Source organism: Trifolium pratense, linkage group LG1 (assembly GCF_020283565.1).
Source record: "Trifolium pratense cultivar HEN17-A07 linkage group LG1, ARS_RC_1.1, whole genome shotgun sequence".
Classification (NCBI taxonomy): domain Eukaryota; kingdom Viridiplantae; phylum Streptophyta; class Magnoliopsida; order Fabales; family Fabaceae; genus Trifolium; species Trifolium pratense.
This window is the reverse complement of record NC_060059.1, coordinates 49,478,994-49,494,555: the sequence shown is the minus strand read 5'-3', so window position 1 is coordinate 49,494,555 and position 15,562 is coordinate 49,478,994. Positions and strand designations below refer to the sequence as shown.

Sequence of the window (15,562 nt, the reverse complement as noted above, 5' to 3'; positions counted from 1 at the left end):
TTTACATGAGCCGTAGTTGAGGTTGAAGAGAGCAAATAAAAGAATTTCGTCCGCGAAATTCACGAACTTCTTCATTCATCACCAAGTACATTGTCTATATTCCCGTCCCGATTCTAATTCCCACCTCTTAACCGATCATGATTTGTAGTCCCAGAATTACCACTCTGTATTCTTCTCCGTATTGGCACTTGTTTTTGTTACTTTTAGAAATCATATTCTTTCATTTCATGACATTGAACTTATAACCTTAGCCGATAATACAACTTTTAAGTGTGTGCTTGATGCACCTAAAAATATGCTATTTATTTAGTTAATTTACTATTATATTTTAATTATTTTTATTTTGATTCCGAAGTTTTATATTATGAATTGTTACTTATTTCTCATATTTTAAATAAACAGATAAAAATTGCACGAGTTGAAGAAAGGAGCGAAAACGGACCAAAAAGAAGCAAAACCGGACAAAAAGGCCACACACGTGCAACCAATTGGGCCACACGTGTGCAGCCCACTCAAAAGCAATTCAAGCCTGCCAGCACAAACAAAGTGGCACCTGCCACAAGGAACCAAAGTGGCGCCTGCCACTTTTCCATCATGACCGTCCCTCAAAATTCAATCGGACGGTGACGCATGTTGTGAAATTAGTCCCACATCGGGCAGATTTCAACAGTAGTGCTTTGTATTTTAGTATAAATAGGTCCCTTTTCTCCACTTTCTAGACACACAACTTTGTAACAATTAACTTGTAAAACGAGAATATAACTCGTATAGTTAGTTGGAAAGAATTCTTAAGCCTTTGCGGGAATTCTTTCTAAAGTTGAATATTATTTTCTTTTGTGCCGACGTTATTCCTTGGAGCTTTTATCCAGGTTTTTATTTTATTTTCTTTCTTTCTTTTATTTTTCTTTATTGTTTTTATTTATTTATGCTTTATTTATTTATTTGCTTTATGTTTTTATTTCCCGCTTATTTATTTATTTCGTCTTTAGTTTTAGTTTTAGTTATGTCTAGCTAATTTAATATTGCTAGGATGTGTGATTAGTAGCTAGTAGGGTTTCGATAGTTAGTTCGCGCGCTAGTTTCTTTTAAGTTTTCTTTAAGCAGTTTTTATTTTTAAATGACTATAATTTGTCACGAGAGTGAGAATTAATTAAAGTAGGATCAACATAGAACGCCACTTGATATTTCTACTAGATAGTAAAAACTGAACATTGATTCTAATTCGGAAGAACACCCACTTTGGATTAGAGTCGATAATTATTTCTAATTCGGAAGAACGCCCACTTAGGATTAGAAGTAATTTAATTATATTTGGTTTTCAAAAAGTACTTTATTAGCGGATGTGAGACGAGAGTTTAGCATCACCTTTATAATCTACAACATTAGTCAAGATTCGCGATAGCTGAGATTAGTGTTTTTAAACCAATATAATTCGAAAACTTAATTGTTTACACCACTAAATATCTAGAAGTAATGCAACTACTTTGTAAAGTATTTTATTAATTTCATGATGAGAGTTGTGAGAGCTGGAAGTGAGAACGGCTTTCGCCTGGAGCATCGACTTTATTAAAATACGACAACTAGGTGGTGTAGTAATTTTACTTAGCACGAAAACTACTTTGATAAGTATTTTATAATTTCATGATGAGAGTTGTGAGAGCTGGAAGTGAGAACGGCTTTCGCCTGGAGCATCGCTTTTATTAAAATACGACAATTAGATGCGGTAGTAATTTTACTTAGCGCGAATTAAATATCGAACCCTGTGAAGCAACTAAGAGCTCATCCTAGCAATACGCTTTATTATTCTAAAAACCCAAAAAAAAATATTTTCTTTTGTTTTATTTAAAAATTCTACTACTATTTACTATTTAGCCTTAGATTTACAACGTAACATTAGATAACGGTAGGTCGACTATTGGTCTCTGTGGGATCGATAATCTTTTAAAACTACACGCGGCAAGGTTGTATACTTGCAGCGCACCAAGTTTTTGGCGCCGTTGCCGGGGACCAATTTAGTCGATATCGTAACTCCAGTGTTACACCGTAGAGACTAAGGCAATTTTATTTTTATTTTTTATTTTTATTTTACCCCGATTAGTTCGTTTGTTGCATGTCAAGCACTCGCTCTAGAGGCGAAAGATTGGTACAACTAGTTAGCGAACCCGAACGTCTTTTAAGACGTAGAAATTTAGAAAATCAATTAGAGATTCCTCTTCCTGATATAGTTAACGAACCAGATATGGTTGAAGCCCCACAAGAACGACCACTAAGGTCCTACGCTATTCCTTCGCAAGAAGAACCACACAATAGCATCGCTGCCCCCGCTATTGAAGCAAATAACTTTGAGCTTAAACCTTCATTGTTGTCGGCCGTACAACAAAACCAATTCTCCGGAAACCCCACGGACGACCCCAATTTACATTTGTCCATATTCTTGCAATACGCGGATACCGTGAAGGCAAATGGTGTCAGTCCCGAAGCTATAAGACTTCGCTTATTCCCATTCTCGTTAAGAGATAGAGCTAGAGCTTGGCTCCAGTCCCTACCATCCAACTCAGTCGCAACATGGGACGAGTTGAAGAAAGTCTTTTTAGCAAGATATTTCCCGCCTAGCAAGACTGCTATGCTAAGAGCCCAAATCAATGGATTTAGACAAAGAGACAATGAGTCTCTCTTCGAAGCATGGGAAAGATATAAAGAAATGATTAGGATATGTCCTCATCATGGGCTCGAAAATTGGCTAATTATCCACACCTTTTACAATGGTCTCTTGTATAATACAAGAATGACAATAGACGCCGCAGCTGGTGGCGCACTTATGGATAAACCATACAACCAAGCCTATCAGCTTATCGAGAGCATGGCTCAGAACCATTATCAGTGGGGAAACGAGAGAACAACAGTAGAGAAACCTCAAACGAAAGGTGGAATGTACGAAATCAGCAACATGGACCACATCAACGCCAAGTTAGATGCCTTAACTCAAAAGATAGAGAGTCTAACCAACGCACCCAAAGCCACCGTGGCTGCAACAATACAAAATTGTGAGTTGTGCGGAGCTCAGGGTCATACAATCGCTGAATGTCGACTTCTAACCGAAGCTCCCAACGACCAAGTGAATTACACTCAAGGGAACTCTTACAACCAAAACCAAAGAAATCACCCGTACCTTTCGTACAATAGCAACAACGCTTCATATGCACCTGGCCAAGCACCTACTCCTTCGCCACCAGGATTCCAAAAACCTGCTCAAAATGCTCCTATGAAGTCAAACCTTGAATTGATGATGGAGAACTTCATAGCCATACAAACTCAAACTAACAAGGAAGTCCTAAATCAAAACATACACACTAATGAGCAAATTAAGCAATTAACAAGCAGGCTAGATGTCTTAACCACTCACAATAAGATGTTAGAAACACAAATCGCACAAGTGGCACAACAACAAGCATCTACCTCTGCTCCCGCAGGCATATTTCCTGGCCAGCCTCAGCCAAACCCTAGGGGACATGTGAATGCTGTTATATTACAAAGTGGGACACAATACGATGGACCGGCTGATCCTAGAACTAAAAATCCTGCCATGCAACCCAATTCTGATAAGACAACCGAGAAAGAGAGTGAACCAAAAGAAAAGGAGGATAGTGGAGAGGAAACCCAAGAGAAAGAGAAACCTTACGTTCCTCCCCCACCATATAAACCACCCATCCCGTATCCTCAAAGATTAGTACAATCCAAAAACGTAGGGCAGTTTAAGAAATTTGTAGAGCTTCTACAAAAACTAAACATCACAATACCTTTTACGGAAGCTATCACACGAATGCCCTCGTACGCTAAATTTCTTAAAGATATCTTAACTAATAAGAAAAAGATCGAGGAAGAAGAAACTGTTATGCTTACTGCCGAGTGTAGCTCCATACTTCAAAATAATATGCCTCCTAAGCTAAAAGACCCAGGAAGTTTTTCCATACCATGTGTCATTGGAAAACATGTCATAGATAGAGCACTATGCGATTTAGGAGCCAGTATAAGCTTAATGCCTATGCCCATATATGAAAAACTTAAGTTAGGAGAATTGAGACCAACTAAAATGTCAATACAATTCGCTGACCGTTCTGTCAAATACCCCCTAGGTATACTAGAAAACGTGCCAGTACGTATAGGTCAATTCTTTATCCCAACTGATTTTATAGTCATGGACATTAGGGAAGATTCCAATACACCCATAATTTTAGGAAGGCCATTCTTAGCAACTGCCGGTGCCATAATAGATGTGAAAAAAGGAAAGCTCACCTTTGAAGTAGGTGAAGAAAAAGTTGAATTTATCTTAACACAATTCATGAACGCATCGGCCATTGAAGATAGTTGCTATATGTTAGACGTCGTCAAAGAATGTGGAAAAGAGATGGAGAAAGATAAAACCAAAAATTCTGAAATTCTAAAAACTCTCATCCCTCCGACTCATAAAAATGGTAATGACGACCTAGCTAAGAAAAGCTCTTGCTGTAGACTCGACATAGCTGAATCAAATGTCGATAACACACCCTTTAAACGAGTACCTCCCGACATACTAAAAGCCCAACCAGAAAGTAATATCTTCAAAAATAAAACATCTTTGTCTGCCTCCAAGAAAAAGAAAGGAAAAAGGAAAACACCTATGAGATGGTTTGACATGTTCAAATGGAGACCTAAGGATGTTGGACATAATTTTAAGGACGTGAGTTTGGAAGAGGCACCATACTAATCTAAAGGGTTAAGAAGTCGAGCTACCGACGTTAAACAAAGCGCTGCATGGGAGGCAACCCATGAGTTTTCTTTAATTCTTGTTTAATTTTTGCTTTCTTTTATTTTTGATTTTTTTTATGACTATCTCTGATGATCCTGTGACTAATAGAGCTCCCACGCACATTTCTCAAAATGTTGCCGCTGGTGGGGGCGCCAACATCGTTCCACCTGCACACACTACACATTTTTCTAACACTTTTGCAGGCAGTTCTTCCTCATCAAGATAGAGTACCGTCGATGATGTGTTCTATGAAATGCGCGCTCTAAATGCTATCAACGAGGAGCGCGATGGACTCTTTTATGCGATGCATCAGCAACAAGAGGAGATGTTGGAACGAATGGAACTCATGCAAGCCCAATAAGCACAAATTCTTCAAAACTAACATGAGATGCAGGGCTATTATCATAGATGGGAGAGCTCAGAAGAGCACCGTCAACAACAGCTCGACAATGTCATACAAGTGCTAGGCGGTTTGAGACTTCAGTTCAACAAATTCCAAAACCATCAACAGCCTCCCCCATGATCTACCACAGGTTTTACGCTCCAATTCTACTCTTAAGTCACAACAGTGAGGACACTGTTGGATTTAAGTTTAGGGGAGTATTCTACTATCTTTATTTACTTTTAATTTTTAGTTATTTGAATTTTTATTTCCTTTCGCATAATAAAAAATTGAATTTATAGTATATTCTTTGGTTTTTCTAAATTTTTCCTTTTCTTGAGCCAAATTAAAAAATTTTCCAAAAACTTAGGCTAATAGCTCACTTAGAAAGTATATAGGCTAAGAAAAGACGAGAGGCTAAGTTAAGGAAATTAGGGAATTTCACAACAAAATCGGTATTTTTCCAACACCCAGAAGTCTCCCTAGTATAGATATCAATTTGAATAACCATTGTGCCAAAATCTCCTGATTTAAATTTGTGGAATCCTTTAGTAGTTTATCTATCCAGTCGGACACCATCTATAAAGTCACACATTAAGTAGGTTTGTCGATGAATATAAGCGAATCATCTAAGCAAATTCTTAAGGTCATACTGTGGTAATACGGTTAAACCTTAAAGAAAAAAATATATATAAGGTCATACTGTGGTAATACGGTTAAACCTTGAAAAAATATTTATATGATTATACAAAATTTGTATCATCAAAATTTGTATCATCAAGCTAATTGCAGGTTGAAAAAGATGAATAAAGACGCTAACCGATTTTCTTACCATGTGTGTGACATAGATAAAGGGTCTTAATGTGACTGTCTAGAATGAAAAAGGATGAAACAAAGGAGAAGATTTAGATTTTAGTACAACGGCATGATCCGAATTCGATATGTATAAGAGGGAGAACTTTGTGTGTCGTTGAAATACCCTTCTTGATTGTGTAAAGAACCTAACTAATTAATCTTAGCCGATCTAAATTTCTGACCACGTATGAGTACTTGTGATGTTATTTTTCTCTGAGTCTGTGTGTGTGAGTTGCTTCGCATTTCAAATGTTTTCTATATGCAAGCTAAATTGCTTGAGGACAAGCAATGGTTCAAGTTTAGGGGAGTTTGATGCACCTAAAAATATGCTATTTATTTAGTTAATTTACTATTATATTTTAATTATTTTTATTTTGATTCCGAAGTTTTATATTATGAATTGTTACTTATTTCTCGTATTTTAAATAAACAGATAAAAATTGCACGAGTTGAAGAAAGGAGCGAAAACGGACCAAAAAGAAGCAAAACCGGACAAAAAGGCCACACACGTGCAACCAATTGGGCCACACGTGTGCAGCCCACTCAAAAGCAATTCAAGCCTGCCAGCACAAACAAAGTGGCACCTGCCACAAGGAACCAAAGTGGCGCCTGCCACTTTTCCATCATGACCGTCCCTCAAAATTCAATCGGACGGTGACGCGTGTTGTGAAATTAGTCCCACATCGGGCAGATTTCAACAGTAGTGTTTTGTATTTTAGTATAAATAGGTCCCTTTTCTCCACTTTCTAGACACACAACTTTGTAACAATTAACTTGTAAAACGAGAATATAACTCGTATAGTTAGTTGGAAAGAATTCTTAAGCCTTTGCGGGAATTCTTTCTAAAGTTGAATATTATTTTCTTTTGTGCCGACGTTATTCCTTGGAGCTTTTATCCAGGTTTTTATTTTATTTTCTTTCTTTCTTTTATTTTTCTTTATTGTTTTTATTTATTTATGCTTTATTTATTTATTTGCTTTATGTTTTTATTTCCCGCTTATTTATTTATTTCGTCTTTAGTTTTAGTTTTAGTTATGTCTAGCTAATTTAATATTGCTAGGATGTGTGATTAGTAGCTAGTAGGGTTTCAATAGTTAGTTCGCGCGCTAGTTTCTTTTAAGTTTTCTTTAAGCAGTTTTTATTTTTAAATGACTATAATTTGTCACGAGAGTGAGAATTAATTAAAGTAGGATCAACATAGAACGCCACTTGATATTTCTACTAGATAGTAAAAACTGAACATTGATTCTAATTCGGAAGAACACCCACTTAGGATTAGAGTCGATAATTATTTCTAATTCGGAAGAACGCCCACTTAGGATTAGAAGTAATTTAATTATATTTGGTTTTCAAAAAGTACTTTATTAGCGGATGTGAGACGAGAGTTTAGCATCACCTTTATAATCTACAACATTAGTCAAGATTCGCGATAGCTGAGATTAGTGTTTTTAAACCAATATAATTCGAAAACTTAATTGTTTACACCACTAAATATCTAGAAGTAATGCAACTACTTTGTAAAGTATTTTATTAATTTCATGATGAGAGTTGTGAGAGCTGGAAGTGAGAACGGCTTTCGCCTGGAGCATCGACTTTATTAAAATACGACAACTAGGTGGTGTAGTAATTTTACTTAGCACGAAAACTACTTTGATAAGTATTTTATAATTTCATGATGAGAGTTGTGAGAGCTGGAAGTGAGAACGGCTTTCGCCTGGAGCATCGCTTTTATTAAAATACGACAATTAGATGCGGTAGTAATTTTACTTAGCGCGAATTAAATATCGAACCCTGTGAAGCAACTAAGAGCTCATCCTAGCAATACGCTTTATTATTCTAAAAACCCAAAAAAAAATATTTTCTTTTGTTTTATTTAAAAATTCTACTACTATTTACTATTTAGCCTTAGATTTACAACGTAACATTAGATAACGGTAGGTCGACTATTGGTCTCTGTGGGATCGATAATCTTTTAAAACTACACGCGGCAAGGCTGTATACTTGCAGCGCATCAGTGCTCTTCTTACATTAGCTCTTTCAGTTATTTTTCATCAACTCAAACGCTCGTGGCATAACTTTTCCTCTTCTGCACTATTCAATTCAGCACCCAAAACATACTTGGTCTTTCTAGTTCATCGCGTCAGTATTCTTAGTTGAACCGTTTTCCTTTCACAATCTTCATTCTCACGGGTACTCCTTTATTAACAATCCTAGGCTCAAACATGAATATATGCGTAACTGATACGTCATACTTTTTTTTTTATTCATCTTACGGTCATCCATCTTCAATTCATTGGAATAAAACTTTCTTTTCAAAAGAGTTGTTGGCCTACAAGTCAATCTGTCGCCTACATTCTCACCCAATACTGGCTGCGCACTCTGATTTCAACTACTTACCGTCATCTTCAGACTGCATCATTACGACTTTGGTTTATAAATTCCCGGACACTGTCACATTTCATTTCATCTCATCCGATGTTTCCTCCTATTGTTATTAATTCTCCTACCGTATGACATTACAAGGTAAAACTCACATCACTTCGTGACATGAGACGCACCACCGCACACTTAACATTTTAATTTACCATAATCTTACATGTCCGCGATACGTCAACTCATACTGTTTACAGTTGTCTCATATTACCACTTTCCTAGCATTCGTCTCTTCTTACCATTACGTTTGGTTGTGATAACCGAGTTGTTCCAACGACGACTCTTACTTCGACGGTGATATTCTTCGCGATAAAGGGTTGTTTAAGATAGACTGGTCACCAATGGAAAGTAAAACACATGTCTTGGTTCACCGATGGTGATGCTACTACTAATTGAGTTGACTAACTCTAGGTTGCTTGTTGATGTTAATTAATCAGTCACAAGGATACCTGGTTGTTTTCCAAAGGGACACTCATGTTTATTGGCTTAACATTCTCAGGCTTACTTTGGTCTAACTTGGTTACAGCGAATGGATTTGAAAGGTTCGCACTATCAGCACTAATCTTGATACTACTTATATCTCTGGATGGATTAGTGTTTCCAATGTTCAAGGTACCTTACGATGTTGTTTAACAGATTAACAAGACACATAAGAACTTAAACTGAAATTACTCATGACCCTTAATGGTTACTTAATTTTGTGGTTCTGAACTGATCATCAGTGATGAAAATAAAAGATTAGAGAATCTCTTGATGGAGAACATAATGTTACTGCTCTGAAGATCGACATGAATAACTGATAGTTCTTAAAGGATCATAACATATTACTCTTAACAAGCAATTAAAACGTACATAGGTCCGAACTGATTATTGATAACAAAACTGGAAAGCTGAAGACATTTCGTTAGAGTTACATAAGGATAACACTCTAAATGTGAATCCTATTCACTATTATTGAGGAATTAGAAAAGTTCTCAACTTAATGGAATTCTTACATTAAATGTAAGTGATAGGTCTCATAGCACCAGAAGAATTTATCTCTCTATCAAAATGAGATAGGTTCGAGGAATGTAATGTTCATACTTCGTAATTGTTACTCCAGGCAATGCTGGACTTCTAATGGTCAGATACGATCTCTGATTATGAGTTGTGAGGCTGAAATTATTTAATCAAGGACAACTAGTGGTAATGTCCTAAGGAAGTGATACAACAAATGACTTTAGAAAGGTAAAAGAATCCTTGTGGTCTAATTTCGAATTCTATGGGATGAACTACGCGGCTGCAATGAAGGTTAGTCATAATTGGGAAAAGTTTTGGTTTACTAACTAGCAGTAGGTCTCGCTTGGTTTTACGTGCTCTTGATGAAAAGTTTTATAAGTGAATGAGGTTGTTTCTATGTTCGAAGAAGTCGACACGACGCATACATTCCAGTTGAATATTACTTGCGTACTACACATTTCAGTTATATTGTGCTCAGTTCCTCCAAGTCCAATATTTATCACTTTGCACAATTCAGACTTACTATAATCACCTGGGCATCTTTACTCTTATATTCAGTCCTAGTCTCACTCCGATCAAAGCTTACTTTGATACTGATTTTCCATTCCCAGAATTTTCCATATCCTTAAACCTGCTATCGTCAGTTGACCGCGTTCGGTTCGAGCATTTCCAGACATGCCCCTTACTAATAGTATTAAGCCACATACTATTCCCAAATTATGCCCACCACTCATTGGTGTCACTCTAATTACTCCTGTGGCGTCGACTGCTGTAGTTCCAATATTCGATTCTAATGATATTCGTTCATACTTCCTTCTGAGTTTGTGCTCCTACTACGTTCTTACTACACGACCTCCTTGGTCCACTTCGGTTCTTAACCGTAATACCCTGCCTACCATACACGATACTGAGTTGATCGGGCTCAGCACGCGGTGGTTTCAGCGTAAACAGTCCAGACTCTAAAGGGTTCATACTACTTTGGATTGAATTTTAATGATTCGCGGCAAGGTCCGATACTGAATCGACCTGCTCTGATACCAATTATAACACCCCATGTCAATTTATCTAGAATATCGACAAGAGTGTACATAACTGAATCGGGAAACATTAATTTTCATTACATAAAGACCAAATACATGAATAGGATTACAAAAATCCAATGAATGAATACATGATCGAGCTAACAACTGAACATAAATAAACTGAATCTTATAGACATAAGATTAACATAACGTCAGCTCCATAATATAATCCACGTATCTGAATCTTCATGCTTCGAGGCCACGATCCTCGAACAACCTGCTTATCTGAAATCAAATAAGTGGCGGATGAGAACAGTCACTTCGTCTCAGTGGATTCCTACTACCCAGTTACTATTGGTGTTTACACCGGGGGCAACTGATGAACTAAAAGTTCCTTGATCCTGATTGTCAGTCTTAACATAATTTCATAACATGATTTCATAAACATAATAATATAAAGGTGTAACACATATTAAATATCTTGTTCATTTTAACATAACTAAGACACTCTGAGGTGAGCCGATCTCAGAGGTCTGACATATCCGTCGTCGATGATTATACGCATCGACACGGCATGAAGCTCACAATCGTAACATGATTGGATTCCTCGAATCCCATAACATGGTACATAAGTAACCACCATGATTGACTGACTTCCTTAACATAACTATCCTGATTGTTATCCTGCCCATGAATTCCCTCCCTGGGTAACTAACTTGTCCTGATTTCCTGATTATCATAACTTAATGTGTAATTAACATTTTAATTAAGGATTATACCTGCATTATTCACAGAAAATCATCTAGAAAGATTGGGGAATCAAAAGAGTAATACAGTTCCTGTTTTCAAATTCTGCAGAATTCTGAGCTGATATCCTTGCTTAGCCAGAAGTACGTCGCTTAGCGAGATTATCAGTTTAGTACTCTGTTTTCATGTTTTTCACCATTTTTACAAGACTTCTCACCACAAATCCCTTTTCTCGCTAGCCATGAATAATGCAACATATATTACATGATTAAAATGGAGAGAAGCTTTGGGATTAAGCTCCTCTCATACACTAATTGATCCTAAACTTATGTGATCATGCACAATTCATAATTTGGGGATACTATTATCATATCTAAACTAATGTTGTCATGCATAAATTTTGGGGAAACTAATGGAGCTAAAACTAACTAGAGTTTAAGGCTCTAAGGGAACCCACCTAAAATTGCTAGCAATACCGAGCCATCTCGCCCGCTTAGAACCATCCGATGGTGCTACTCACATATGCAACCCGCGACAGATTTTCTACACAAGACTGCTACTGACTTCCAACTTCTAATTTGTGCATTTCAACTTCACACCAAACTCTTACTCAGCCAATTAAGCATACATAATCAGTAATGGAATCATTCACCCAACTTAAACTCACATTTTAGCTTATTCTGCAAAATTCATGCCAAAACCCGTAAGCACTTTCCAGCATTAATATCCCAACTTCAAACGCGTTTTCTGAATCCATTTCTAATCCAAAACATACCAAATTTATATCCAAACTGAAGAGAATTAAGTGTAGAATCCGAAACTCTAACAATTACACAAATCTGGGCTACACAGCAACCGCTATGACTCGGTTAATACCTGTACTGTCATACGAATTTTTAACTACAATTCCATAGAATTCATGCATTACTATTCTAATCATACCAATCAGTTTTAACAACACCAGACCAAGAGGAGGTAAAGATTCGATTTTGTTTTGAAGCTCAAACAATGGAAAAGGAGATTTGAACCAATATCTATACCTTAGTTCCTTAGAAATTTAGAAGCTAGATCTTGAATGAATTTCTTGTACATGCAAGAAAGAATTGAAAGAATAGAATTTGGGGCTTAGGGCTGTAACATAAATTATATATTTGAGAGTTTCCTGAGTTGATTTGACTTGCATGTTGCAATTGAGTGAAGATTGATAAGCTTCAAGATGTTGTTGAAGATGGATTTAAGCTAAACTTGATTTCCTTCAAACATCAGTGTTTGCGAGGTAATAAATGGAAGAGCAGTGGCTGAAACATTATTAAAATCGAAAACAATGGAACATATGGTGATTGAGTAGCACATAGAACATTCAAAGGAATTGAATTTATTTGGTGAAATGGAACATGGCGTGAGAGGAAGAGACAATTGGTGGAGTGTGTTGTTGTTGAGCTACTGATAACGAGAGAGAGAAAGAAGATGAGTGATCTGCTTTGCCACTTAAGTCCACACATATATATCTAGGGGTGGACAACGGGTCGGTTTGGGTCGGTATGGGCCCAAAATCTCAAACCGGCCCAATCCACGGGTCATATCTATTGGCCCATATCGAACTGATTTTAGGATTCGGGTAAAACGGGTTCGGGTCCAACGGATAACGGGTCAAACGGGTGGTTTATTACGGGTTGGGCCATTTGTGACCCAGACAATTTTTGTTTTTTTTAATGGGCCACATTCAATTTAAAATTAGATTGTTTTGTCTCGTTTATACTGTAAATTGGGTCTTATTTTAATTTTTGACCTTTTTGTCTCATTTTTATGATAATTTTAGATGGTTTTGTTTTTGTATGTCATTCTGTCTCATTTTTGTTGTATCATGTTAATTCTAGTCCAATTAAATTAACAAACTATATAAAATACATTCAATAACATTATATATTCAACAAAACACTATCAAAAAATATTACAACACTTAAAATCCATAAACACTTGAAGGAATTATTCCAATGCCAACATGACTTGTCGATCATTTTTTTTCTTCATTCAAACCTCCAATCCTTAGAGTTTCCTGGAGAAAAGAAAAGGTTAAATTAAAATATAAATTCATATAGTATATTACAATTAATTCACTAAAAAGGTTATTAATATTAACTAGTTATTCTAAGAATAGAACTACAAGTCAATACAAAAACAAAGTAACAGATCTATTTTTTTAGTAGGTTGTTAAATCAAATATCTGGAAAAAATGAAAACAGAGGTTAAAGATTCAAACCCAAACTCAAAAATTAACAAAATAATTAGTCAAATAGTAACATGAAAAATCCAAAATTAAGAAATAGAAACTGAAATAACAAACCCTAACTTGAGATCCTAAAAACATGGAGATGTTGCTGCTTAATGATTAAGATACAACAAATAAAATGAAAACAAAAAAATTACAAGAGTGTAAAATAAATATCACTACCTATCTCAATATACAACTTCACAGATCTATGGATCCAACAAGGACAGATTTGAAAAAATTTATATACCATGTAGATCTGAAGAGAAATCTGTCGATCAGCATCTTTGTTCCTCAACCATGAGCAGTTTTATATCTTACTTCTTGTGTATTACATGATAGAAAAACAAAAAGAAAACTATTAAGATTTGTGAAAACTTAAAACAACAAAACCCAGTAAATCAAAAAAAGAAAAATTGATGAGAAGGATGGTAGATACTTTGAGTTTGACGACAGTGGATGGATGGGATGGTGGAGAAAGAGTTGAGAAAACGGAGGAGAAGGAGGGAATGCACGGCGGCGGCTAGGGTTTGGCAATAGAAAAGAGTGAGTGAGAGAGGAAACAAAAGGAATTGGAAAATATTAAGCGTAAAAAAGTAAAGACTGAAAAGGATGTCATCATATTAGTAATAAAAAATAAAAATAAAATAGTAAACACGGTTCGGTTCGGGTATCCGTGGTTCCATTTTATTGAACCGGACCCGACCGTGTAAACTCACTAGAAACCGCAAAACAGACCCGCGAACCCGTAAAACCGTCCGGAACCAACCCAATTCGGTTTTTTATTTATCAAGACATGCTTTTCTATGTTTACTTCCACAATTACCCTTTTCAATTTTATCTTAATTCCATGTGTGCCATTATGCCTCACCACTATTACTTGTTCTTACTTAATTTAATTCAAACAATACCTTAAATTAATAATACTCCTATTATTTAAAGTCGGGATGTTACAGTGTTTAAGATAACAATGTGTAATAGAATGATTGGATACTCTGATGTATGTTCTAGTGTGCAGGACCATAGATTAAAAATTTACTTCTAAAAGTATAGTTATGCACCTAATTGTTCGTGCACATACTCTCGTTTGTTTTGAATGATGTCAAAAATAAGATTAAAATAGATTGATTTGATTAAGACAATTTTAGAATCATAATTTTCTAAATAGGTTTTCAAAAATGCATTGAACTTAGCTTATTTTTCAAATATCAACATTTTTTAACCAATGCATACATGGTATGAACTAGTGCATGTCTTCCGGATTTCATGCACCGATTCGTGGCTCATTTGAACTGGTTCATAGCTTGGTTTCTAAAAACCCGAGACATTCTTGCACCGGTGCATGAATTAGTTCACGGGGATCTTGAACTATGCATGGCCTGCTTGCATCGATGCATAAGTTGTTCAAGATTTTATATTATTAATAATTTGTCTCTGAACAGGTTCATACTTTTCGAATGCACCGGTTCATGTGCCTGTTACACCACTTACTAATGTTTATACTTACAGTAAAATATTATTAAGATATCAATAGGATTTATAATTTATATTTTTTTTATTATTATTAATTTAAGTGCATTGATGCCGATTTTACAATTGTTCCTGACAGGATTCGAACTTCACACCTTAAGATTATAATTTACATTTTTTTTAGTCAATTAGCCTAGTGAGTAGTGACTATAATTTCACCTTTAAATTGAGTGGAAAGTCTGGGGTTCAAAAATATATCAATTTCCTACAAACTTAGATTTGCACTTGTTATCTTGTTGATATTTCTTATATTTTTAAAAATGCCTTTTCAATCAATATATAAAGGCATTAGTCTTTAGTTTCTTTAGGTTTTGTTGCTTTTTCTTTTTCATTTGATAAAAGGGTTGAAAAGATAAGAGTTGAGAGTTTAATAATCTCACCCACCAACATTTCTCACAATTAAACTATTTATATATTTATTGAAATGAAAATAAAAAAAGATAATAAGATCGTACCAAAACTCAAAACATAACAACACAATTATTCTGACGTCAAGACATTATTTATTAAATTACATTAATTTTTAACAATATTAATAA

General features: G+C 35.6%; 1 protein-coding gene, 1 long non-coding RNA gene and 1 other non-coding gene across 3 annotated transcripts; 1 reads left to right on the top strand and 2 right to left on the bottom strand.

Annotated features, from left to right (window-relative positions):
* Positions 1-2,110: 2,110 nt before the first annotated feature.
* LOC123895746 lies at positions 2,111-4,744 on the top strand. Its single transcript, XM_045946237.1, has one exon. It carries the CDS (start codon positions 2,111-2,113, stop codon positions 4,742-4,744), a length of 2,634 nt encoding a protein of 877 aa, XP_045802193.1.
* On the bottom strand, positions 2,624-2,730 carry LOC123903368. Its single transcript, XR_006807945.1, has one exon. It is a non-coding gene; the product is annotated as a small nucleolar RNA R71 (small nucleolar RNA).
* An 8,380-nt stretch (positions 4,745-13,124) lies between the features above and the next one.
* Positions 13,125-14,109, bottom strand: LOC123904593. The gene is made up of 3 exons (XR_006808270.1): positions 13,933-14,109; positions 13,677-13,816; positions 13,125-13,280 (listed from the first exon to the last, which is right to left on the bottom strand). It is a non-coding gene; the product is annotated as an uncharacterized LOC123904593 (long non-coding RNA).
* Positions 14,110-15,562: the final 1,453 nt, after the last annotated feature.